Source organism: Sorex araneus, chromosome 11, assembly GCF_027595985.1.
Source record: "Sorex araneus isolate mSorAra2 chromosome 11, mSorAra2.pri, whole genome shotgun sequence".
Taxonomy (NCBI): Eukaryota; Metazoa; Chordata; class Mammalia; order Eulipotyphla; family Soricidae; genus Sorex; species Sorex araneus.
This window is the reverse complement of record NC_073312.1, coordinates 22,336,516-22,362,900: the sequence shown is the minus strand read 5'-3', so window position 1 is coordinate 22,362,900 and position 26,385 is coordinate 22,336,516. Positions and strand designations below refer to the sequence as shown.

Sequence of the window (26,385 nt, the reverse complement as noted above, 5' to 3'; positions counted from 1 at the left end):
CCCCACGACACCTGTGTCCTGTGTTCTTAGGGGACTGCAGGGGCGGGAGCAGAGAAGGGGGAGCACAGCCACCAACCTCGTGGGCCTTGGGGTCCATCCGGGCCGGGGGGTCCTAGGGAGCAGCAGGGAAGCTCATTAGTCACTTGGGGAGCTATTCTGGGACCCAACCCTCCACTGCCCAACAGTGTGAGAGGGTTTGTCCCCTCAGTGGGGACACACGCATCATGAACATCAAGAAGCCCGCCTTGGGCTCCGTCCACACATGCTTCTTACCACACCCTTCTCCTAAGGTACCGAGAACAGCTGCACCCCTGCCCCCACCCCCTGCCCTGGATCCCCCCTGCCCGCCCCACACCAGAGCCCCATTCAGCCCGGGGAGTTCGGGTGCCCTGTGCCACCCCGCCTCCTGTCCCCTGCTCTAGGTACTCCCCGCTGGGGCCCTCCCTCCCCCCTTTCCCCCCTCTCCTCCTGGAGTTCCTCCCTCACAAGCTTGTCTCTGCATGGAATTTTCCAGGGACAGAGAGTAAGCCCCGCCTGACCTTCCCCGCATCCTTCCTGTCAGAAACCACATTACGTCTCAAGCGGCCCTGCTTGGCGCTGGAGGCTCAGGAGATGGGGCGATCCCCACGTGAGCTAGGGCTCGGCCCTGCCTGAGGTAGGAATGAGGCCGGCTGTGGAGCCCCACACAGCGAAGGGGTGAACGCCGGGTCTGGCTGCCGAGCAGCCCCTTTCAAAGAACCCGGGGGCTGGAGGGGGGGCCCGGGTGGGTGGCCTGTCCTGCCGACCCCGTCCTGGACACAGACACACACATGCCACCCAAGAGGGAAGGCTGCCAGCTCCCAGCAAGGTGAGGGATGCCCGGCCCTGCGCAGGAGCCCCTGCCTGGGCCTGCACAGACCAAAGACGTGGCATGGCAGCTGGCGAAGGCCCCGGCTCTCTCAGCCGTGACGGCGGGGGCAATGGGGTGACCACATATGAATGCCTTCGGTCCTTAGGGTCACTCACCCATTGCTCCTTTGGCTCCAGGCTCGCCCACAGCCCCAGGTAAACCTCTTAAACCGGGCTCGCCTGTGAAGGAAACGGACCAATTGGCTGGAGGCTCTAAATGTGGTAGAATGTTCTACCTCTCCCTACCCACCTCATGCAGCACCTCCCAAACCACTGCAACTAGGGGTGCCAATCTCTGGCTCCCCCCCTGGGCAGCAGGCACTGCGGGTGCAGGAGCCGTGTCCCAGGGAAAGGGCACGAGGATGAGCGTCGTCTCTGGGCCACCCCAAGCTACCCCTTGCAGCCGAGAATCGTTCCAGCTCTACTTCGTCCTGCTGTTATTTGGGGTGCTGGGAACTGAACCCAGGCCCTCACATGGACCAGGCACGTGCTCTGCCACCACGCCACCTCCCCGACCCGCTCATTTCATATCACTCGTGCACGGCTGCAGGAGGGAAGTAGCGAAGGCAAGGAGGAGCAGTACGGACTCGCCGCTTCTCCGGGAGGAGCGCGACTTTCCCAGCTGGGTTCAGCTAAAGACTCAAAAGCGATCAGACGCTCCTCTTCTGCGCCCAACGCGAGCTGTGCAGACGCCCCCTCTCAGGCGGGCTCAGAACGCAAACGAGGGGTCTCTAGCCACTCTGTGCCTGCTACACTCAAGTCCCCTGAAGGTCAGTACGGAGATTCTGTCTGCCGGTTTCCCCACCCCCAGGGTCTTTGATGGATCCAACAGGTTCCAGTGTAGAACTGACCTGTGAGGCCACGGGGTCCTTTCTCGCCATGGTCACCTAAAACAGACAGATGTGTTTGTGTGTGTGTGTGTGTGTGTGTGTGTGTGTGTGTGTGTGTGTGTGTGTGTGTGTGTGTGTGTGTGTGTGTGTTGGGAGGTTAGGGGTTGCAGGAAGCTGGCTCAGAGCAGGAACGTGGCACCTGTGCCAGGGGCAGGCAGTGGGAGGGTCAGCACTGAGTCTGTGGCCATGCTGGCCACAGTGGAGCCATGCGGAGCAGTTAGCAGTTTGGGGACACTCTGTCCCCCAAACATACGCCGGGTCCTGCTGTGGCCCGGGAGGGTGGATCAGCAGTGGCCCCTGCACCTCCCCACTCCCCCCTACTGGTCAGCACTGTGGTACTGCACACTCTCTTGGTCGAGGTGGCCTACAGTATCTCTGGGATCCCTCCATGGCCCCTGATGGGGGGACATCAGGGTTTCTGGGAGTCGGGCCACTGTGTGAAGTCTGAGCAGCAGCAGGAGAGACATACCTTTGGGTCCTGATGGTCCCATAGGCCCTTTGTCACCTGGAAGAAAATAGACACCTTGGCACAAAGCCTGGACAGAAATGACCAAGGAGGGGCAGCGCCTGCTGGTTGGGCCCGCCGGTCACTCCTGTCCCCTGGTTCTGCTCCAGCTTACCTTTGACACCAGGAAGCCCCACTTCACCTCGGAGCCCTTGGGGACCCGCAGAGCCTATGGAGAGGAAACCCCGAGGACGTGAGTGGCCACGCTTAGGAAGGACGGGCAGGCTCAGGACCTGCACACACAGGCACACACACACTTGCATGCCAGCAACACCACGTACACGCCTACATGTGTACGGTCCACAGGCACACACAGGTGCATGTGCATACACAGGAGCACACATGCATCAGTGCAGCCGTGTACACACACACACGAGGCACACACATCTGGATGCAGGTGTGTGTGAGTGTGCATGTACACACTCGAAGTGACGTGAGTCTCAGCCCACTTCCCTGCCCGTTCTCCCTGCTCCACCCTCCCTTCAGTGTGCAGCACCCCCACACCATGACCACCCCTTGGGGACCCCGCAGAGGAGCGGGTCCACAGGGCAGTGGGGGCCGTGGCCCAGATCCCTGCGTGGCAGCACGAGCCCCTGGGCTCACTGGGGGTGAGGCTGAGGCGCCCTCTGCTGGGGTAAACCAGGCCCGCCCAGCCCGCGGGGACCCTCGGTCACAGGGACACTTGTGGGGATGTCTCTGTTGGCGGCTTCCCTCTGTAAGTTCTCCATTTGCTTAAAAATGCTCAGAGAGACAGAGCAGTGGATGGGGCGCTTGCCTTGCCATGGGCGGCCCAGGCTTAACCCTCGGCACCCCGTGTGATCTCGGAGTGTGGAGCAGGAGTCAGCCCAGAGCACCACTCCACAAAGCTCAAAAAAAATACAACACACACACACACACACACACACACACACACACACACACACGCGCGCGCGCGCGCGCGCACACACACACACACACACACACACACACACACACCCCTGTTTGTTTTCCCTTTCCCATCCTCTGCCAACCCAGGAACCACATCTGTGTAGGAGAAACTGCACACTGACCTGGGGGCCCCTGGGGGCCAGGAGCACCGCTGGAACCTGGGAAGGCAGATGGGGCAGGTTAACGGATGACCAGCCCCCGCGGGGAGGGGGACAAGCACTGAGTGCAGCCCCTCACCCCCCGCCCCCAGCACATGTTCTTGCGGGGCCTGGAGTGACCCCAGGGCAAAATCCTCTGGGGGGGGGGAAGCAGCGCAGCTGGGGGGTGGGGACGAAGACCCCTTTCTTGTTCTGGGTCAGAGCAGAGTGAAGCACGTGGGGGGGCACCCACAGGGGGACAGTGGGCAGTGTGAGAGCCCCAGTGTCCTAGGCCTGGGCCAGGCGCTGCTGAGGGCCCGTCTAGCCTGCCCAGAAACCTGCACAGGGGCCACTGAAGACAGAGGGGGGTGTGGCCCCCAGTCCGCCCTAGGGGTGGGCACAGCCTGGTGTGACAGCAGGGTCTCCCAGTCGTGCTGAGGATGTCAGGGGATGTCAGACACCCTGGACACGCCTCCCTGGAAAGCCTGAGACCGCCCTAGGGCCTCCACTTACCTTTGGGGCCCACAGAACCTGGGACTCCAGGTGGGCCTGGAACCCCTGGGCTGCCAGCAACTCCTGGGGAGAGAGAACGTGCCCCTTGACCACCTGCCTGGGCTGGTGTCAGGGGAAAGCACCCACCCTGCAGGTGGTTTCAGCCATCTGGTTCCCTGTGCGCCCCTGAACCCGCCGAGCGCCCCTTCCTTGCCCCGTCTCCACCCGGAGCCTCTCTAGTGCCGGGGTTCAGCCCTCAATTGCCGGCTGAGCAGTTTTAGGAACGTGAAGTTGAAGGTAGAATCAATCTGCCCAGTGCTTTTGGGCCTAGAGAGGATTTCTTTTCTTTCTTTCTTTTTTATTTTCTTTTTCTTTTGCCATGCCTGGCAGTGCTCAGGAGTCACTCCTGATGAGGCCTGGGGGATGCCAGGGAGTGAACTTGGGTCAGCCTCATGTAAGGCAAATGCCCTCCCGGTTTTCCGGTCGCTCCGGCCCGAGAGAGGATTTCTGACTGGGTCTGAGATGGGGATGACTGTGCTTCCCTCTGGCTGGGGAGACCCCCAAGTCCCTCAGCACCCCTACGTCCCCCTCAACCCGCCCACGTGGTCCTCCTCTGATGCCTCCTGGCTCCTTTTGCCTGGCTGGCGCTTACCCAGCCCAGCCCTCTCACGGGGCCACGGCCTCTGCAGGGCCTGGCACCACCCTGGCCCAAGGCGGGACCTGCGAATGCCTCTGCATGGCAGGAGAAAGCAGGAAGGGTCTTACCTCTGTCCCCTTTCTCTCCAAACCCAGGAGGACCGGGTTCACCGCGTGGTCCCATGGGTCCATCTCGTCCTCTCTGGCCCATGGGTCCTTCCATGCCGGGATCTCCTAAAGACACAGAGGCCCCCTCCGGGTCAGGGCCCGGGCCGCAGCTCAAGGCTCCAGACCCAGGAATGCAAGTGGAGGGCCGGAAAGAGAGAGTTCAGGAATGTGCCAGCTCCAGGTTGAACCCCAGCCACTCCATGCCCTCCGACCTGCCGGTGTAGCCCCAGTGGCCCCTGACACCCCTAGGGTGTGGCCCTTGTGGTCCCAGCACCAGACCAGCTGGCCACACGTCACTGGGAGGGGCCCCTGGGCCCCCCAGCATCACTTGGGAGGCCCCCTCCAAAGTAACCAGGAAAGGGCAAGTGCATCACAGCCCATGCCGGCCCCCAAGTTTTCTAACGGCTTCTTGATTAAGAAGGAGAAGTTGAGGTCACTCTGAGGCGTCCAGAGCCCCATGGGGTCTGAGCCCTGGCCGTCCCCCAGTCCCAGGGGTCTGGGGGCCCCAGCCTCGCCTTTGTGCCCCAGCCCGCTCTCTTCATCTGCCACGTTCCCTTTGCTCAGATGGGGTGGGGCCAGTGAGGTCACCTCTGATGGCCGACTGTGATGACCCCCACCTCCTCGGCACCCCCAGGGCCCCAGCAGGCTCTCTCTTTCATAAACACTCCCCGACCCACCCCTTGCTCATAGATCTATTGTGTCTGTGCGTCTGTCTCTACAGCGGGGGTGGGGGAGGGAGTGCCAACTGGGTGGAGGATGAGGGTAGGAGTGAATGCAGGGGGTGGTTCTTACCCACGCTGCCTTTTTGTCCCCTCGGTCCTTCAGGGCCTGGGTGTCCCAAGGGCCCGGGGATACCTGTGGACACACAAGAATAACTCAGCCTTCCCCCCACCCCCGGAACCAGAAGCCAGGACCTGTTATCCCAGACTCCCTGCAGCGCCCCTGGGGGCTACATACCTGGGGTCCCTGGGAGCCCGCGATCTCCTGCGGAACAGAGGACAGAGAGTGGGCCAAGGGGAGTGTGGGGTGGGCTTTCCGTGCGCCACCCCTCACTGATATCTAAGCTGCAAATGTCCCCCTTCTATTTACCTTTGGGGCCTGGACTTCCCATGTCACCTGAAATCAAAGACAGAAAAGCTGTGAGCAGTGGCGGGGACCCCACGGCCATTCCCTCCTAGGATTGCAGGAGCCGCTGACCGAGGAGGGGTTTCCCCTCCCGGCCCAGTTTCTGGGCCACTCTGAGATGATGAGGCCCAAATTCTGTAAATCTGGCCGGAAAGCCAGCTAGTTCCCAGACAGAGACCACGAGGCTTTCCCAATGCCCGCCGGCCCTTCAAACGTGTGGCAAGGGTCTGCATCCTCCCCGGAAACCGGCCCAGAGGAGGACAGGACAGCAGAAAAGCGGCTTCATCCACCGCAGTACCTTTCGGGCCGGGGTTTCCTCGGAGATTTCCTGCAAGAAGGAGGAGCTGTGCGTTAGACACGGGGATGTGGCACGCGCACTCCCCCACAGTCATGAACGTGCGCACATGCACGTACATGTACACCAGGCATGCATGCGTGCACACACACGCTCATGTGCACACACGTGCATGTAAACAAGTGTGTGCATGCATATACATGCATGTGCATCCAGACACGCAAGTGCATACACCATGGACCGCTGTGATCAACCTGCTGCGATCTTGCAGCATCCTCCACAGGTCTTCATTTGCCCAGACAGAGCAAAGGGACCTGGGGAGGGAGGACCCAGGCCCCCTCCCTCCCTCCTAGGGCCGAGATGGTGAATGGGGAGACGGTTTTCCGAGGACCCCCGACTCCCCCGCAAGGCACAGAGCCTCGGCCCCGCGGAACACACGCACCGTTTTCCTGTTCTGTCATGAGCTTGTTCCTGACGAAGAGCCAGAGCGCCTCCTGGTTGCTGCCGTCCAGCCCGGTGGTCCCCAGGCTGGTGCCCGGCCCAGGCCGCGCCCCCTGCAGCTGGTCCTTGCTGCTCTTCTCTATCTTCTCTAAATACAGCATGCTACTCCGCAGCTTCTCCAGCTCGTCCACGCGCGCTTTCAGCTTCCGCACCTCCTCGGCTGGGCAGACCGACAGACAGACACGCCGTCAGCCTCAGTGGCCGGGCGCCCCGCAGCACCGCCACCCCCCTGGGGACTGGGTTCCTCCGTGCCAGTCATTGCTGCAGAAGCCACGGGAGTGGCATCCGGCGGGACCAACCCCGGCAGCATCGTGCTCTGGCCTGAGAGGCCCCGAGCTCGGGGGCCACCCTGACAGGGACAGCGCTGCGCTCAGTCTCTGGGAGGTGTGGGACGTGGGGGGTGGGGACCCGCGTGGTGACACAGGGTGTGGAGCGGGGCTGGAAGCTGGGAAAAGGCCCTGCTGGCTGGGAGGGGCGGTGACGCTCCGAGCGCCCTGGAGCTGCCTTCATTAGGGTCTCCGCTCCGCCACCCGCCCGCAGGAGCCCCTGACCTCCGCCCCACCGGACCTCGGGCCCCTGGCTGCGGGGGTCACGCACGCACCCAGCGCGATGAGGCCGAAGAGCAGCCCGAGCAGCAGCAGCCAGGTGAGCAGCAGCCCCAGCAGCCACTTCCACCAGCTGCAGCAGGAGCCGCAGGGGCACCAGGCCGGCGCCGCCCCCCAGGCGCCCCCCTTGCCGCTGCCTCCGGCGCCGCCGATGCCGCCTCCGCCGCCGCCTCCGCCTTTGGTGCTGCCCGACTTGTAATAGTGGGAGTCTGTGGAAGGAACGGGAAGGGTTACGGGGGGTGGTTTTGTCCTCTTTCCTCCAGACCCTCTGGCTTTGTATTTTTTTTGGGGGGGAAGGGGAAGTGCACACCCGGCAGTGCTCAGGGCTTATTCCTGGCACTGCACCCAGGAATCACTCCCTGGGGCTCAGGGAACCCTATGGGGTGCCCGGGATTAAATCCGTGTCAGCTGCATGCAAGGCAAACGCCCTACCCTCTGTGCTATGGCTCTGCCTCCAGTGCCTCTGGCTTTTGGAGGCTTCCTGTGCGTTTGAGTGAAGGGGGCTCTAGGGGTGCTTTAGGGAGGGGCTGGGTCCTAGGGTGAGCAGGAGGCCGAGGCTGGTGAACAGCAGACAGCTCACATTCCAGGCTCCAGTTGTGTGGCCCTGAGATCTCTTAGCCCCTCGGTTGCCTTTTTGTTTGCAAGTGCTCAAGACTTACTCCTGGCTCCCTGATCCTCCTGGCTGGCCTTGAGGGACTATATGGGGAGCCGGGGATTGTACCCAGTCGTCCTACCCACTGTACTATCTCTCCACTCCCCACTGTCACCTTTTTTTTTTAATGCCCTGGGGCCTGAAAGATCACCCACTTCCCAGGAAGGTTTGGAAGCCGTGAGAGGAAGCCTATAAAATAATCAGCAGAGGGCGATGGCGCAGGACTGCTGAAACAGGCTGCGCGAGTCTGGATTCTGAACACTGTTGACCCCAGCCCACTGCATTGTCTTAGGCCTCCCTTCTGGCACTTCCTGTCCCACACTCCCGCGCTTTGTCATCCCCAGACACAGTGCCCAGAACGTCCTTATGCATTTAGGGTTTATCAAGTAAGTGTCTTTTAAAGAGGAAAGTATTGTTAGTTCTGAACTAGGGTGATGCGCCTTTGTCTGCTGCACTCACAGGCCTGTGAGTGAGGAGAGGGGGAAGGGTTGGAGATGCGCGTGGGGGGTGGAGGGTCTCTAATGTGCTGGGAGGGGCGTCCTGGATCCGGGGAAGATGCTGGGTGCCCAACAGGAGCGCCAATCCAGTGAGCTGAGCTCCTTCCACTACCCGCCCAGCCCACAGAATGCGCCCCCCCACCCCCACTCATGCTTTCACTGTCCCTTTAGCACCAAAGGGACACTGGTGACAGTGGGAGGTGTGTGTGAGCGCATGCGCATGCATACGTGCACACATCGGGCTGCAGGCCAGGGGCTGCTCTGCCTCTTTCCATACCTGCCCATCTCACCCACCTGATGAGGTGGCCTTGCCCTTGGAGGACACAGTCTTCACGCCGCCTGGAAGACAAGCATGCAAAACACCAGGTTCCTACTGCACATTTCATTGTGCACAGACACCCAAACTCAGCAGAGGCTCTAACCTGAAGTTTTGCACAGGGGCAACCCACAAGATTGTGCCTGGTTTGACCTGGAGCAGGGCTTTGCGAAAGCAGCACCCCTCTCTACCCCCCCCACCCCCGTTGCTAAACAGCCACCTTCAGGAACAGTCCTTTACCCAGACCTCTCCGATCTGATATCTGCAGCGACCACCTCCCTCTCCAAAGACAAAATAAGTAATTAACGGCAGAAAAAGGCAGTATATGAGCACTTTGTTTTCCTAACTGGCCTTCCTGAAATCAGTGGTTTGGAGAGATTCTGCAGGCTCTAGAGTGTCAGGAGGAAACCCAGATGCCTGGTTTTGTTTTTATTTGGGGGCTACACCTGAGTATACCTCGGGCTTACTCCGGGATCTGTGCTCAGGGATCACTCCCAGTGGGGCTCAGGGGACCATATGGGGTGCCAGGGGTCAAACCTGGGTAGACTTGGTGCAAAGCAGGCGCCATACCCACCATACAGTCTCTCTAGCTTAGGACCCAGAGATTTGGGGAGAAAGCAGATAAAGCTCAAGTGCCCTGCAAAGTCTTGGTTCTGATCGTTGTGGGTGGTTAAGCTGGGGCGGGCTAAAGCGGAAAAGCACTGCTATTTCAGTGAGATGGGCGAGCTCGGACTCGCTCAAGTGCACCTGTGATCTCAGAGAGTGCTTGGTGCCGGGGCCCCTCTCACTCAGCAGGTCTGGACACGGCCCAGAACCTGCATTTCTGGCACCCTCCCACGTGTCGCTGGTTCCGCTGGGCCAGGACCACGACACTTTGAGCCCAGCGTCAGGAGACAGTCATGGAGTGTGGAGGAAGCGTCACAGCCATCAGACCAGCTCTTACCGTTCGCTTCTGCCAGGAGGTGGGTGTCAGATGAGTAGGCGGCTTGCTTCTCTCTTTTCAGGGTGTCATCTGAAAAAGAAGCTGTGCGCACAACCCATGACCATGGGACAATCTCTCCCCACTCCGTGCCCCCTTGGGCTCTCCTGGAGGTCAAAAGAGAGCCCAGTTTTCCTGAAGTCTGTCCTTCCCCCACCCCCAACCTGTGCTTGTGGGTAGGAGGTCTGCTGTTGTCCAAAGAACCCCAAGGGGTGTCTTTGCTCGAATCTTCCAGGTCTGTTGGCATTAAGGGCAGACCCTGAGATGGTTATTCATGCAGGTTTAGGATTTTTGTTTTGTTTTGTTTTTTGATGGGCTGGGCGATGGCACAGTGGGAGGGCGTTTGCCTTGCATGCGGCCGACTCAGGTTCGATTCCTCCACCCCGCAAGCTACGGAGAGTATCCCGCTCACATGGCAGAGCCTGGCAAGCTACCTGTGGCGTATTTGATATGCCAAAAACAGTAACAACAAGTCTCACAATGGAGACATTACTGGTGCCCGCTCGAGCAAATCGCTGAACATTGGGATGATAGTGCTACAGATGTGTTTTGGTTTGGGGACCATACCTGGCTGTGCTCAGGGTTTATTCCTGACTCTGCACTCAGGGATCAATCCTGGCGGGCTTGGGGGATCATGTGGGGCACTGGGGACTAACCCTGGGTTGTCTGCATGTAAGGCAAGTGCCCTCCCCACTCTACTGTCTTGCCAACCCAGCCCCTTGTTTTGTTTTCAGTTCATGTCATTGTATTTGAGGTACAGGAGGATTGTGCAGTGCTGGGGGGGGGGGGGGCGGTTAAGTCTGCATGCAGAGCACGTGCTCCATTCCTCGGACCCATCTCCCAGGGCCTCAGGCAGGCATTGCCCACTCTGGGGAGATGGTTTCACTTTCCTGACTAAAACATCGCACCTCCCACCCTCCTGGGGGCCATACTTGCAGCCACACTGGCAGGTGAGCCCGTGAACACCTTCCCGCTGTCCTTGGTCATGATCAGCATCTCCATCTCCTTCTTGGCAGGCACGTTGTCTTTCTCCAGGACCAGGAACTTGCAGTCCTTGTGCAGGTCCTCATTCTGGACGGCCGTACTGCTGGCCGCTGGGGAAAAGGCGGTGGGGCAGAGAAGAGAGAGGCCGTGAGCAGAAGGGGCAGGAGGAGAGGGCGGAGGAAAAGTGGGGTCAGCCGGTATTCGGAGGGGCTCTTGTCAGCCTTATTCATGTCTGTCTCCTGGACAGACATGTGTGTCCACACATAGAATGTGTCTGCCTTGTACGAAGTAGGTGCTCAGTGAACATTCTTTTTGGTGGTGGAGGGGATGCCCAGGTGGTGTTCATACCTGGGCAGTGTTTGGGGTCACCAGGGCCATCCCCTGACTGTGGTTAGGGGCCTCCAGGCTACATCTAGAAGTGCTGGGGGAGGAGTGTGGTACGAAGGAACAGACTTGGGGCCTCCTGTACCGGGCATGTGCCCCTGGCGCTATTTATCTCCTCAGACCCAGTAAATATTCTTTGAGCGAATGAGCTGTTGGAAGGTTGGCGCTTCTCTGGGCACCCCAGGATCTGCCAGGGTGCAGTTGCCCACTGTGTGTTGTGAGTTCACACTGGGGAAGATGCTACAGAAAATGGGAAGGACTCCCCAGCTCTTGCAACATGTAACATGATCATATGTACTATGAGCCAGTCAGGGGCCTCCAGCTAAGTGGGGACCCTTGGCAGATATGCAGAAAGGGTTTCAGACCACTCACGGGTTATCCACTGCCCCCCCCCCGCCCCCATTGACCCTTGACACCATGTAATTTTTCTGCCTGGGTGCCGGCCTGACCCAACAGCACTCACCAGCAGAGGTGGACACGCCGGTGCTCACCACGGTAGTACTCTGGGGCATGTTTTTCTTCACACCATACGCTGTAAGAGGACCCTGAGTGAGCTGGGCTGGCCTGGGAAGGCGGCTCCATGAGGCCGAGAGCAGCCCGCCAACTCCCAACTCCTCATCCCACGAGAGAGGGCGATAATGATGAGTCATAAGAAAATGAAAATCAATGTTCTGAAATCATAGGGGTAGCAACCATCCTTTTGTTTTGAGGACAATTCCAAAGGCCACCTCCTTCAGGAAGTCCTCTCAGATACTCCCACAACTCTTTCCCTTCTGAATTCCTAGAACTGTAACACCTGCTCTGCACAATTTGATCTGTGTGGTTTTATAGGCCCCCCTGATTGCTTCACGTGGATTAGACTGGTCTCTCCCATGAAAGTTGTAGTTTGACTTGGTTTTGTGGTGCCACAGATTGAACTTGGGTTCCCACACATGCAAGGCACATGCTCTGCCATTGAGATATATCCCGACCCTAAAGTTGGATCAAAGAGCTCCACCAAGAAGCAAGTGACAAGCAGTAAACCAAGGGCAAAGTCTGGGGCAACACATCTTGGCTCTCCCCTCTCACGCATCACATAACCAGGCTGATGATGATCTGAGAACTGGTGAATTGTCTGACAGCAGATGACGTGAGGCTCTCCCTGGGACCGCCCCCAGCCCAGGCTACCCGCTGTGGCTTCTCCCGTTTCTAAGCCAGAACCAGCCAACCTCTCTGGGTTGGGGCTGGAAGGCTATTTCTTTGGTAGGAAAGAGCAGTTGATGTTCCGACCTCTCCTTGCTTGTTGAAAGGGCTTTGTGAGCGAGAGCCAAAACATGCTATTTCCCAGCCCCTAAGTTCCAAACCAGGGCTCCGGACCTGTGGACGTGGTGAGCGTCCCGTGGGACAGGGCTGCTGAGCTGGGGGCCAGGTTGTTCTGCACGCCAAACACTGTGAAAGGAATCGAGCACAGCGTGAGTGCAGGCGCCTAGAGGGACCGCGGCCACCCTCATGATAAACACTCTTGCGTTTGACAGAGTCCCAAACACCATCAGTCCCACGGAAATGATCACTCTGGACAAGAACTGAGCTCTGAAAGTCTCCCCGGCCCGGGCCCAAAGCTATGGATAGTCCCATTTACTGCATAGTAGGTCCACACACTCCCTAGCATCAGCTCCCAGTGAATGTCCCCTTTGATCCTGTGTCCCTCACACAGTTCCGCTCTCCCGGCTCCGGCAGCACCCGGAGTGCTGGGGTGTTCGGTGTGGGAACTGTGGATTTGGCATGCAGACGCACTGGGGGGACGTGGAAAGGACCCTGGCTTTCCCCACCACCTCTTCTTTTCCTGACACAAACACAAGAAACCCCAGTAGGGGTTCAAAGGCTGGAGGGAGGGAGGACGCACAGATACTTCCGCTTCCTCACATACACTCTCTCCTTCCCTCCTCTCTGGAGTTTGAGCTCGTGATCCCTGTGTCCCACACCAGCCCACCTTCCTCCATCAGCACTTGGGAAGCCAAGGAGCAAAGGGAGCAGAACTGGAACAGGAGCCCGGAGGTCTCCAGAAGGCTTTAGCAGAAACGCCTGCCACATACTTAAAGAAGGCCCAAGGCATGCGTCACACTTACTCCTTGTGAGGGTAAACGGAAGAGATCAGACTCCTTGAAAGATTGGCGTGTGCTGGAAATTGGCTATGGAGATGTTTGCCATACAAGGTGAATAAGCAGGCCTTCAAAATGGTCAGAGGGTTAGGATAGAGAAGGGGCCAGTGAGACCATGATAGTTGGAAATGAGGACTCTGGACAAGAACCGAGTGCTGAAAGTAGGCCAAGGGATATACATGATAACCTCTTAGTCCCTATATTGCAAACCATAATGGCCAGAGAGAAAGAGAGAGAGAGAGAGAGAGAGAGAGACTGAGAGAGAGAAAGAGGAAGAAGAAAAGTGTCTGCCTTAGAAGCAGGCTCAGGCAGTGGGCTTGGGTGGGGGGAAGAGGTGGGGAGGGTGGCAGGAGGGAAACTGGGGACATTGGTGGTGGGAACTGGTGAAGGGATGGGCATTATGACACTGTATGGCTGAAACCTAATCATGAACAACCTTGTAACTGTGTATCTCACAGTGATTCCATAAAAAATGAAATGAAATGAAATAAAACGGTCCTATCTGAGTTGGAAGCTAAGCAGTCACCTTATTCAACCGACCCAGGGATCAGAGTAGTTCCCAAGGAAACACTGTGTTTACAAAAGATCTGAAGCAAGAGCCTCTCCCTGCCTTTCACCTGCAAGTGCCCTACACTCTCACTTAGCCTCTTGGCTTACATGTTCTGCATTTCACTGAGGCTGGCCCTGGCCCTTCTAATGCAGCCCAGGGGTCACGGCTCCACGATGCTGTGTGCAGGGAGCTCATTGCTCTGGGAACCCTTTTGCTTTCCTCGCCACCAGCACACATCCCTCTTTCGGGAGCACACCGCCTGGGGCAGGGCACTGCGTGCAGGGAGCACTGACCTGAGGAGCAGGTGCTGATTCCGGGGTGCAGAGTCGGGGAGCAGGACGCCATGTTGTTGGGAAGCCCAAATACTGCAGGGGAGAAGGGAGGCGGTGAGAGGAACAGGGGTGAGAAGCAGGGAGAAACGCCAGGTGTGTCCTTTTACAGTTTGCGACAATTCATGTCCATCGGAAAAACTGAGCCTGTTTTTCATGCCTGGGTCAGCACCAAGGACTAGTCTCAGGCAGCTCAGTTAGTGGACAAGAAGATCAGGCCAAAATTTCTCTTGTCAGTGGCCCCTTGAACTGAAAAGGCACCAGAATCCCGGAGAAGTCAAACGACTTGTTAGTGCCCCACGGTTAATCCTTAGGATGTGAGATTAAGCCTCCTGTCTCCGTTTTCACGTTCATTCCAGGGACATGTTTTTCTGAGTGGGGAGGGGTCACCCCACTGCAGGGCTCTGGCGGGGAGGGCTGAGGGACAGGAGTCCCGTGCCACCTACCGGATCCTGAAGAGTAGGCGTTGGTGTGCAGGAGGGACGAGCTCTGGGCTGTCATGTTATTGTGGTAGGTCCCCATGGACGAGCCGGCCGGCAGCGTGGAGGACCACATGTGGGAGGGAAGGTTGGCGTCCAGGATGGCGGTGTCGTAGGTGCCCGACACTGCAAACAGACACACGCACACCCCCCCGTGGTGAGACGCCGGGACAGCCAGGCGGCTCGGCCCACCAGGCCAGGACCCTGCAGGAGGGACTTTCCAGCACTCCGTGTCTGGCACAGAGGAGGCCGGGAGCCGTGCCATGGCGTGAGTGAGTGAATGGGCCCCGCTGATGTCCCCGAGATTTGCGGAACCTGCTCCACACAGATCCGGGAAGGCCAAGAATCTGGCATCAAATCTTTGGGATCTAAAAAAGAATTTTTCTTGACCTTTTCCCCCACCAAAGTCCCCTTCTGACTTGGTTTCCTGCCTATGACTCCCCCTTAAACTCCCTGTTTATACAATTGTCACCTGTGACCCGCTTTGGATATCCTGGGGGCCCATAGGGGTCATGAGGTTCCTGGTGAGAAAAGGTTGTGAGCACCGACACGGCAGGAGGAGCCCCTGCCCGCACCTCTCCCGGCAGCTGCCGGCACTCACCAGACTGGGAGCTGGCGGTCACCGTTTTGGTCTCCACGGTGCCTTTCTTGGGGATGGGGAGGGTATTGGAGGAGTTGCGGGTGGGGCTCACGCTGGCCGAGCGGCTCCCCTTGAGCAAGCGCTTCACATCATCCAGTTCCGTCCCTGGGAAAGAAACCCCCCGATTTTCCACGAGGTCCCGGATTCCCGCCAAGGTTTGACAGCGCCGGGAGGGATTTCGGTGGCCGCGCTCAGGGGAATCTTTTCCATTCGCCAGATGCTTTTCACATTGTGTTCACCTCTTAGCCTGGGACTCTGTCATGTGCGTGGCCTCACCGAGGAGCCCAGGTCTCGGGGAGCCGCGTCAGCAGACACTCAGACACTCAGGAATGAAGCTCTGGGTCTAGGTGGGGGCAGGGCACCCCCCAAGAGGTACAGAACCAGCAGGCTTGAAACGGACAGCTCAGCTGAGGCCTCAACATGAGGCCAGGGGCTTCCGGTGTGGGCCCCTTGCCTTGCACTTGGGAGGCCCATGGGATTGGTGGCAAATGACTCTCCTATATCAAACGTCTGTCCCGTGATTAGTACCAGCCCCCGTGGCTGACACTGTTTGCCGCAGCTGAAGGAGTGTGTGAGCAACCTGAGGGTCTGCCAACCCCCAAAGCAAGCGGGACCAGAGGTGGGCAACGTGGAACGGACACATGCCCCATGCACCCTCTCTTCTGGGAGTGCCGCCTTTTGGACATGGCACCCCTAGGTCTTGAGGGACTCAGGTGAGAGAGCAGCAGGCCAGACCCTCGCCTTTCCCCTCCCCACCTGCCGCGCTGAGCTCTTTGAGCAGACCTAGTCTGTGTCCCAACCCATCCTCTTCCTCTCTTGTATGTGGCATCCCTGACAAAGGGCTCATTTCAGTGTCCCCTGACCTCTAACAGGAACAGAGGGAGTTAAGCATGGCCCAACATCAGGGAGCCCGGACAGCTGAGGTAGAGTTCCAGCTGTCCCATCTGTCTCTCTCATGGATGGGCTTCTACCTCCCCCAGCCCCTCTGCCTTCACCCACTCTGAATGTCTCAGAACCAGCCCAGCCCTCACGCCCAACCGTCCACCCTCAGTCTCTGCATCTGTCCCCGTCTCCTCTACCCCGCACTCCCCCCTGCCCCACCCCTGCTGAGTGCCATGGTTGGTGGACTCTCTCTGTTAGTCCAGGGGACCAGCAGGGACCGTGACTAATTCCGCTCCTTACCCTTCCCAACCTCCACTCCCCCAATCAGCCTTTGCGATCTTTTATGGTGGAGCAAATGCACACGTGTGCACACCTGTGCATACACAGACATGCACACATATGCACATGCAGAGAGGTAACCCTGGACTCTTGACTCCTTTCAGCACGACAGTGACCACTGGGGCTGGAGCGATAGCACAGCTGACAGGGCATTTGCCTTGCATGTGGTCAACCCGGGTTTGATTCCCAGCATCCCATAGGGTCCCGTGAGCACCACCAGGAGTAATTCCTGAGTGCAAAGCCAGGAGTAACCCCTGTGCGTTGCCAAGTGTGACCCAAAAAGCAAAAAAAAAAATAAAAAGACAGTGATCACTTACATCGGGTGGAGGGTGACGCACTCTGGAGTCGAACTCGGATCTCGCTCTCTGTGCAAGGGAAGAGGTGGAGAAGGCCGTGAGTGACGGGCCTGGCTCCGTGCTAGACGCCGACTCCCTCGAGCATCCTGTGGCTCTCTGGGCTGCCTGAAGATCTCCAAGTCCCAGGAACAGGAAACCTAGTGCTGCTTCGAAAGAAGGGTCCCCTCCCCATGTGGACCTGAGGCCCCCGCCCTCCCTGACACGGGGTGGTAGTGGGGTCTAAGGAAATCACAGACCAAACCTCGGGCTCTGTCACAAGTCAGCCAGAACCAGACTCCTTTCCCAGCTGCGCTCCCACCCTTAGGGTCCAGACAGGTTTGTCAGCAGCTTTCCCAGGCCCGTGATACTGCCCCAGAGTTCCTCAGCAGTGCTTAGGGTGCTCGGGTGCCCTGGAGCGTCAGGCACCAAAGCCGGGCCATGCTCGTGCAAAGCCTATGCTCTGCCATTTGACTGAGCGTCCCGGGCTCAGAAAATACTTGTGGGAAGAATTGAACTAAATCCAATTGCTGTACTCACCTCGGGTCTGGCTTCGGCCTCTGGTTGCAGAAGATGCTGAGAATCAAAGAAAATCATCTTAGGTTTGTATAAGAGGGGGTGGGCTGAATATTTTTGGCATGGAGCTGGCTCTCTTGGGGTGTGAGGAGGAAGCTTATAATCACTTCCTTTAAGAAGATCTGTAGGATGACATTACTTTGTCCTCTCTCCCCTTGCCACACGTAGCTTGTCCCGGTTTTCCCCGGAGTTTAGGCTTACCCCAGTCACACCCATCAAGGTGTTCCCGGATCTCTCCCATCCCTTTGTTTAGCTATAATCACTTCTCTATGCTCTCTTCCCCAAAACAGTTTATTCGAGGCTTTCCTTAGTCTGACTCTGCTAATTTGTAAGGTCAGACCTTCCTAGGATACAGAATTTATATTATATAAGTTAATATTGCCTTCTCCTCTTCTTGTGACTTTTGAATAATTTACTTTAAAGCAATGTCCTTTTTGTATGGACACGAGAAGACAATATTATGCTTTTGTAACTTGGGATTTAATTGGCCTCGAATATTATTCCCTCCCGGGAATCTGCTTTCTCCACTTAAGCCTCAGTTGCCCTCAGTTCCTAGCACCCCAAAAGCAGGGTCCCGAAAAGGGATGGGACGGATCCAGGGCAAGTGGTGAGTTATGTGCTACCCTGGCATCGAGATGGGCCTGGCCAAAGTGCCTAATTCTTAACTATAAGTTAAGAGCTTGATCATAGACAAATGCTGTCATGATTCAAAAGTAATGATGAGACTAGGACCCTGCTAGGGATAGGAAAGACTGTTCTGGCCTGAGCACTGTAGTCTGAGATTGAGATGGCCCCAGGAGAGCAATTCTCTAAGCTTTAATGCATCTCTTATTGTGTCCATACAAAATGATTAATATTACGAATTCTTATATGTTTGCTGGCTGAGGAGAAGAGAAACACACTCATGGGACTCCACCCTTGGGTGGATCCTCCTGCTCAAAGAGAATTAAGTCCTAGGAGAAGCATCCCTTAAGGGAAAGGAACTTACCCTATTGATTGTGACCACACCTAGGTATACACCCCAACCCCCTCGTGCTGGGGAGATTTAACTAGGCTGTAAGAGTGGGTTGGGGGGTCAGATCCACAGATCCAGAGAGAGACCGAGAGCCGAGAGAGAATCAGAAAGAGAGAGAATGAAATAAACTGATAGAGCAACCAGTTTGGCCTTCTTCCTTCCGTCACCTGCCCTTGGCCAACGGCTGTCCTGATCCAGCCCATACACAGCGGTTCCAGAGCACCGAACGTGGGCGGTGAGACACAGCCGCCCGGAGAGCCCGAGAGTGCACTCGCCCCTTCGGCGAGCTTTAGTTTTTTACAAAGATCCATGATGACTCCCTAAGCCCAGGGGCAACTCCCCTCTCCCCGCAATGCATGGAGGGTGTTAGCTCAACGAGCATTAAATTATCTTGCCCTTCAGTGTCATGTCATTGTGTGGAAGCACCATCCCTTTGGACCGGCTAAAGTGTATCAAAAGATGTCCATGTTCAGGGCTGGAGCAATAGCACAGCATTGTAGGGTATTTGCCTTGCACTTGGCCAACCCAGGTTCGATTCCCAGCATCCCATATGGTCCCCCGAGCATCGTCAGGAGTAACCTCTGTGCATCAATGGGTGTGACCCAAAAAGAAAAAAAAAAGATGGCCACGTCTTTCTTTAGTTTTTTGCTAGAATGTGTTAGTTTTCCCACAAATAAATAAAATTAGCTCATTGTGCAATCAGCGAAATCAGCGATCATATGAATTCATGTACACCGTGGGGATCCAAGAACAAGACTCCAGGCCAAGTGAAGATGCAGCCTAATTTCATGGGTCTCAGCCCCTCTGGAAGCTGGTGGGTGGGGGACAGCTGGGCAGTTCGGCAGTTGTTTGTCCTAACACCTGACCATCTGCTGGGTGGCCTCTATGCGTCATGTATGGGGTGGGTGTCCCTGGGATTGTTGCTTGTCCTTCGGGTTGTTCTGTCCAAGCTTGAGTCTTGAATATCTTGCTACTTTAGGAGACCCATGAGCTAAAAGCCCAGGCCAGCAAATTCACATCCCCTTAACAGGAGCAGGGGCCAGGGTTCTTGGGCGCTTTGGAGGTGTAGAGAGGGGGTAGATGTGTAGCTCTAAATCACAGAACCAACCACACTGTAAACATAAGACCTAAACTATAACCAAACTTAAAAATGTGCCTGCTGGCCAAGTAGGACACCAAATTAGATGGGATAGTAACAAAGAAGCCAACTAAGCTCAATAAACAAAACCATTAACATAGAAGTTCCAACTCGCAACAGCAGCTTAGGAATTCCTTAACCTCAGACAAGGACTTACTGACCCCACGGTGAGATACAACAATTTTCACAAATTTTCTTTTGCTGAAGTATTTTTTGGTAATTGCATTAGCCATTTAGATATAATAAGCAATAGAAAAGAAATTTTTGTGCCTGCTAAGTGGGCAGACTTGGGGGTATGCTGGAAAAATAGGAACAATGGTGGAGGGAAGGTCACACTGGTGGTGGGACTGGTTTGGAATATTGAATACCTGTAACAAATCATCAGGAACAGCTCTGTAAACCATGGACTTGAAATTAAGGGGGGATGCACCTGTCAAGGAGCGAGGCTGGGGGGCAGGAGGGAACCTGGGGGTGCTGGGAGGGAACCTGGGGGTGCTGGGAGAGAACCTGGGGGTGCTGGGAGGGAACCTGGGGGTGCTGGGAGGGAACCTGAGGGTGCTGGGAGGGAACCTGGGGGTGCTGGTGAAGGAAAATCAACAGAGGCAGCAGGGTTGAGGTTGGGACATTGTATGCCTGAAACTCTAGTCTGAATGACTTTGTAAATCATGATGCCATAATAAACAAATTTAAGAATTTTTTAAAAAAAGTGTTTCTGGATAAAGAGAGAGGGAAGCAGCCTGCGGAGGCCAGCTTCTCTAGAAGAATCTGTTTGACATGAGCAAGCCCTGTGCCTTGGCACCGTTCTGGGGTTCCTCTGACCGTTTCCCCAGAAAACAAGGAAAGGACGTACCAAATTCCTTCCGAGGGTACTCTGGGGAGGAGTTGCCACTGGAGCTCCCTGGAGAGGAGAGCAAACGTTAGTGCACAGGGGCCGCCGCAGCCCCCCACCTCCCACCCACTTCCCAGAGACTTGATGCGGGAGGGAGGGAACCTTTGGTCCATGGTGAGGCGCGTGGATATGACTCTGACCTACTTGGGTGCGGCAGAGTTTGGGGCTTGCTCCCTTTGTCTTTTCCTCCACGGCATGTGCTAGGTTGCAGAACTGGGGTCGGGGGCCTATCCCCGACCCATCACCTTGCCCCCCCACCAGGCTACTGCCTGAGCTTGAGAAGCTTGTCCCGAAAGTGGCCTCATGACAATAAAAAAAAATACCAGAAACCCAGAAAGCACTTGATCTCCCTTGCCTGATTGCCCCGTACTCGCTACCAGTCCTAGGGTGGAGGCCTTCACCCATTAATCCTGCTTCTCCATCGCTAGAATCCGTCTCCCCACGCCACCCCTGCCCCTGCCCCCCCTCCCCCACCACCAGGAGGTCCTCTTGCTTTCTGCCATCTGTTTTCTCCTTTGGCTGCTTCTATGGGTTATCAGAAAGCCCAGAACCTTGAAAGCAGAACCCAGATATTTTCCTCCCTGCCTCCTCTGGGCCCCCGACACCCTCTCACTTATGGGCTCAAGTGATACTTCCTGGCCTTGATTTTTCTGACCACCCAAGGACTTCGCCGGAATGTGCTTTGGCTCTGCCTTTTCCTGCCCCAGTCCTGGCTTTCTCAGCTCCCTCTGCTGCTGCAATCCCCCAGCTTCTGCTGATGTCTCATGCAGGACTTGACACCAGAGACCTTGGGTTCCGTCCCCATGCGTCTCACTGTCTGCCTGGTCCCCCTAGCTGGCAGCTGTGTGAGGTCTCCGCACTCATCCCCACGATGGCTTCCGCCTGTCTGTGTTTCAGAGGGATCACTGCCATGAGCCCAGCCATCTTGTCTGAAGTCTCAGTGGAATCGTGAGCCCCCTTTCTCTTCTCTGCCCCCCGACATTGTCAAACCTTTTGATTCCTTTGCCCCCCAGCTCTTCCTCATCTCAGTCAAGTTTCCCCTTCTCAGGTCTGCTGTTCCCCATCTAACTGGCCACCGAATCCAGCCTCTTTCATTCTTTTCCTTCTTCCAGAGTCTTGGCCATCAACTATGATGGACTCTTTTGCTCAGAAGATTCTGTGGCTGCCCGTGAGATGCAGGATAGAGTCCCCGCATCTTAGCCCAGCTCTGAATCTCAGTGCTCCCGGACCTTGTTTACAAGCACCATGCTGCTTGCAGGCTGCACCCTTGCCCTCGAATCTGTCTGTCTGTCTGCCTGTGCTATATTGCTCTCACAACTTGGGGTGACCCATTTCGGGACCCTATATCGGAGGCTCAAATAGCGTTGAAGTCCCAACTCAAGAGTCACCTTCCTTCCTCCCTCCCTCCCATTGTCCCCTTGCAGCTGGCAAGGACTGAAGTTAAGTTGTAAACCCTTGGAGGAGCAAACCCAGTTTCTGTTTATTTGTTTGTTGGACCACCTCTGGAGACGCTCAGGGCTTCCACCTGGCTCTGTACTCAGGGATCAGTCCTGGGGGGCTCAGAGAACCATATGGAGTACCAAGGATTGAATCCAGGTTGGCCACATGCCAGGCAAAAGCCCTCCCTGCTGGACTATCGCTCCAGCCCTCAAGAAGCACACTGGGCCCTAACGGCCCCTAGAGAGTGATTGATGGGGAACTGCCATATTCCAGGCAGCCTCTAGACTAACTGTTGCTACTGACATCAGGCCCCATACTATGGACTGTAGACTTTCATCTGTCACCTTAGCCTGTCTATTGTCTATTAAACAAATAATAATAATAATAATATTGTCTATTGTTTTATGATATTTCATCAAAAATATCATTTTGCTAGATATCTACAAGTTGAAAGAGTGACTAAACGGATAAATGAAGGGATGGGTAAAACTAGAAAAATCTCCAAGGCACCAAAGTGATAGCATAGCAAGTAGGGAGCTTGCCTTGCAGAGCGTTGGCCCAAGTTCAATGCCCAGCACCCTAAAGATCTCTGGAGCCTGCCAGGAGTGATAAGCACCATGAGGTATAGCCCCCAAACAAACAAAAGCTGGGCTGGAGTGACAGCATACAGCATAGGGCATTTGCCTTGCACGTGGCCAACCCAGATTTGATCTCCTGCACCCCATCTGGTCCTCTGAGCTCTCCAGGAGTAATCCCCGAGCACTGGAAGATGTGACCCCAAAACCCAATGCAACCAAACCAAACCATAAAGCAATCCACAAAAGAAGCAAGGAGCAGGGGCTGGAACAATAGCACAGCAGGTAGGGCATTTGCCTTGCATGCGGCCGGGTTCAATTCCCAGCATCCCATCCTGACTCCTGAGTAACTCCTGAGTGCAAAGCCAGGAGGTAACCCCTGTGCATTGCCGGGTGTGACCCAAAAAGAAAAAAAAGAAGCAAGGAACAGCGGAGAGGTGAAGGGCCGATGCAGGGGGGCACGGGGGCTGAGAGAGGGGACTGCAGCTCGTGGGACTGATACCTTCGTAGGTTCCATGGCGAGTGACGTGAGTCTTCCTGTCAAAGGTTGAGCCTGGTGAGTTGGGCAGAGTGGAGGCAGGAGAATGAGCTCTCCGGTAACTGGAGGTGGAGGCGTGGCCCCGGGTGCTGCCAACTGCAGGAGGGAAGCACGGGCACGCTCAGCACTGGAGGAGATGGGCTAAGTCCCCTCAGGTGGCTCTTATTGGAAGAGGCTCCCAGGAGCCTGGCGGTGAGCACTGCGCAAAGAGCACTTCAAAGGACCCCTGTGGCTTAGGAATGCGGATGCTTCCTTCTCAGACTGACCATGGGAGATGGGGCACCTAATGGACGTGGCTCCTGTGTGAGGTGCTAGCAAGGTTCTCCAGAGGACCTGGCATTTCAGGGTGGAGCACTCGTTGGGGGACAAGGAGGGAGATCACTGGCCACGGGGCAGGACTTGTTATGATCAGCTCGGCCCTGGGAGGCCTCGGTCTCTGCTTCTCGAGCGTCTCTGAGCTGTATGAACAGCTTCAGGGGTATGTGTGTGTTTGTCTGCTTGGGGCAGGGTGTGGCTGGGGTCAGTCTGAGAGCTGCCACCAAACAGGGTCTCCCTGGGGACAATGGGCCTGCCTGGCTGCCTGGCTGAATGGCCCAGGGCTGGAGAGGCGTCCAGGGCTGCCTTAGCCCAGTGACCCAGCTGGCGAGTTTCTGTCATTGTGAGTGTAAGTTGTGGAGTGTTGGGAGGGGGGAGGGGAGGGCGTCCTTCTACACAGCCTTCTGGCTGAATTGGTGCCACCGACATCAGGGCCTGGTGCAAAGGGTCTCGTTGTGGTGAAGCAGCTACAGACTCGAGGGCAAAGGTTCACTGTTGGGGCTGGAGCGATAGCACAGCAGGTAGGGCGTTTGCCTTGCACGCGGCTGACCCGGGTTTGAATCCCAGCATCCCATATGGTCCCCTGAGCACCGCCAGGAGTAATTCCTTTTTTTTTTTTTTTTTTTTTTTAGGAGTAATTCCTGAGTGCAGAGCCAGGAGTAACCCCTGTGCATCGCCGGGTGTGACCCAAAAAGCAAAAAAAAAAAAAAAGTTCACTGTCCTGGACGGTGTGTCCTTGGCCAGTCTCGGCGTTGGAGCGAGTGGCCCACGGTGCCGTTGTCTCGCCCCTTGCCCCCTCCCATGCCAGACACTCACTCGTGTTGATGTAGCTGCTGCTGCTGCTGCCCTGAATCAGACTCTGTTTCTCCACTCGGCTCCCGCCGCCCAGGGAGCCCGTCTTTGCATAGCCATTGCTGGTGGAGCCTTCTGCGGAACACGGGGGAGGAACGAGGAACGGGGTGAACTCCCACTCACGTTCTGCCCCGTGGAAAACTGCCTTGACATCTCACGCCACCTCTTGGTTGGGGGTCCCTTCCCTTCCCGCACTGCACAGTGCAAACTGCCCGGGCCTGGTTTGGCTTATTTTGATCCAATTGTCAAGAGCACAGATGGGGAAAAAAAAAAAAGAAATTCGGGTGAAGCATAGCAAGTTGCTTATTAGAAAAATTGAAATATTAGGAAAGGCAGCTGAGGGCGATACAGCTCCGTAAACACCCAAGCTTGGGTCCCGCTTGCTTCCTTCACAGCCCAGCTCTGTGTCCCCAAGTGGCAGCCACTAGAATTATGGGTGCACTCCCCACCCACCCCAGCTGCTGCCGCCTGGTGTGCTCATGGCTGGGCTCCATCTTCCCTGGGAACCAGACTTTCTGGGCGGCGCTGGGTGGGGAAACCTGAGGAGTCCAGTGTCCAATATGGTCTACTGAACTTAAAGATTGCCTGAGAAAAATGTGAACCAATAAAAACAAAGAGCCCAGCCATTGAGCCATAGAGGCAGGCTGGGGGTGGGTGGTAGATGGGAGGGAAACTGGGGACATTGGTGGTGGGACATGGACACTGGTGGAGGGAGGGGTATCGGATCATTGTATGACAAAACCCGATCATGAACAGTTTTGTAACTCTGTATCTCATGGTCACTTCATTAAAAACATAAAATTAAACAAAAACCAGGGGCCCAACCAGTGGTTCCCTCCCCGTACTCCAGACCCAGGCTGGGTATAATTTCTGATATTCTAGAGAGAGGGAAGGCAGGAGGGTGGTTTTCAGCGGGAGGGGGGGCAGGTGAAATGGGGAGGGAGTACTACTTTGGGGGCTTCACAGTGTGTCAATTCCTGTCACCGTGACTGTGAACAGGGATTTCGGAAGGTTGGGATTTGCTCAGCTGAAGAGGGAAGCGATGGGAAAAGGTGACAGGTGGCTGCTCAGGGCTTGGAGAAGAGCAAGTCACTTACTTGGTGGTAAGGATGTTAGTCTTGTGGTTACTGTTTCTGTGATAACTGGAAAAGACCAAGGAAAGACGAGATCTCAGGTTGTTGCATTTTGACCACGGTTTAGACTCAGCATGTCACACACAGACTTAGCACCTAGAGTCGGTTCAACCTAGATTTTCACATAGTGGTGCTAAATGCCACGTATGCCCTTACCCACTGCAACCAGAAAATATGTAGGAGGACTTCGGGCCTTCTGGTTTCTGGAAAATGCGCTTATATCTTTGGGGAATCGAAAGCAGTTACCCACTGATTTGAAAAAGAAATCGTCTAGGCAGCACTGTCTCTCACGTTAGCAGAGTCAGGCCAGGCCCCGACTTGCCGCTGGAGGCGGGGCAGGGTTCTGAGTCATTCTCACAGGCCTCGAATTGCCGTTGTTTTCCGCACTGCTGTTTCTAAGAGTCGGACTATTATTATTACAGTGGGCTTCATGAATTGGGGAGGGGGGTCTTGGAAGGATTCCACAGTTCACTGTCAAGCCCTCAGGGCCATCTCTGGGTGCGAGAAAGTGTGGTTGGGCAAGTCATGTTGGGTGCTTGATCAGGGTTAGGTGAAGCACGAGGCAGAGTTGAAGACCAGGTTCCTTACGGCCCCCCCTCCCCGCCCCTCCACCCCAAGAGGGAGTGTCTCTAGGCCACAGGGGATGGTGCATCTAAACATTATCAGAGTTTCTAGCTCTGTTAAACATTGGCCAGAGGAAAGGGCTCTTGCTTTCCTCAACCCCTTGGAGAGGTGGGCAGATGCCCCAGACCCTGGTGGGCTCAATTTCATGCTGTGGCTTGACTATGGCAGCCCTCTGGGTTGGGTGCAAAGAAGCTTCGAGCAAGCTGGAGTCGCTGGAGGATGCTGCTTGTGCCTGGAGGCTGAGGAGGTGCTCACTGACTGCTTTGTCTCCCCCTTACCGCCCCCCCACCCACACACACCAGCCTTAGTGCTCTGCCCCTAACCCTGTCCATCCTTTCTTCCTGAGGCCTTGTCCTACACAGTTTGGTTGTCCTGGCAGGAGCACAGGGTTATGAAAGCAGGAGAAAGAGCTTTCAAAGCATTTCAAAATGGGAAAGGGCTTTTTTCAGAGCGTGACAGCTTGACTTGCATTAACAGTCCTTGAGCTTTTGCTCAACCTTTCATTGGATGGACCTTTGGGATTCCTTGGTACATTAAAAGAAATTATTTCTTAACCTGAAGTCCCAACTTGGTAGGGCCAGCACTTTATTTTGGAGACTGATGATCATCACAGGTAAGTT

General features: G+C 56.2%; 1 protein-coding gene across 1 annotated transcript in view; it reads right to left on the bottom strand.

Moving 5' to 3' along the window:
• COL17A1 (collagen type XVII alpha 1 chain) overlaps positions 1–26,385 on the bottom strand; it is a 45,909-nt gene that overhangs the window by 14,146 nt on the left and 5,378 nt on the right. Inside the window, exons 3-29 of the mRNA XM_055119166.1 lie at positions 23,973–24,083; positions 22,806–22,937; positions 20,250–20,297; positions 17,211–17,246; positions 16,656–16,703; positions 15,079–15,222; positions 14,445–14,603; positions 13,963–14,034; positions 12,338–12,409; positions 11,441–11,513; positions 10,546–10,700; positions 9,578–9,658; positions 8,613–8,657; positions 7,166–7,378; positions 6,506–6,724; positions 6,067–6,096; positions 5,733–5,759; positions 5,601–5,627; positions 5,436–5,498; positions 4,605–4,709; positions 3,861–3,923; positions 3,333–3,368; positions 2,399–2,452; positions 2,248–2,283; positions 1,740–1,775; positions 1,006–1,068; positions 77–112 (exon numbers count right to left, since the gene is read on the bottom strand). Of these exons, the coding sequence (XP_054975141.1) occupies positions 77–112; positions 1,006–1,068; positions 1,740–1,775; positions 2,248–2,283; positions 2,399–2,452; positions 3,333–3,368; positions 3,861–3,923; positions 4,605–4,709; positions 5,436–5,498; positions 5,601–5,627; positions 5,733–5,759; positions 6,067–6,096; positions 6,506–6,724; positions 7,166–7,378; positions 8,613–8,657; positions 9,578–9,658; positions 10,546–10,700; positions 11,441–11,513; positions 12,338–12,409; positions 13,963–14,034; positions 14,445–14,603; positions 15,079–15,222; positions 16,656–16,703; positions 17,211–17,246; positions 20,250–20,297; positions 22,806–22,937; positions 23,973–24,083 (2,184 nt within the window). The remainder of the gene's footprint in view (positions 1–76; positions 113–1,005; positions 1,069–1,739; positions 1,776–2,247; positions 2,284–2,398; positions 2,453–3,332; positions 3,369–3,860; positions 3,924–4,604; positions 4,710–5,435; positions 5,499–5,600; positions 5,628–5,732; positions 5,760–6,066; positions 6,097–6,505; positions 6,725–7,165; positions 7,379–8,612; positions 8,658–9,577; positions 9,659–10,545; positions 10,701–11,440; positions 11,514–12,337; positions 12,410–13,962; positions 14,035–14,444; positions 14,604–15,078; positions 15,223–16,655; positions 16,704–17,210; positions 17,247–20,249; positions 20,298–22,805; positions 22,938–23,972; positions 24,084–26,385) is intronic.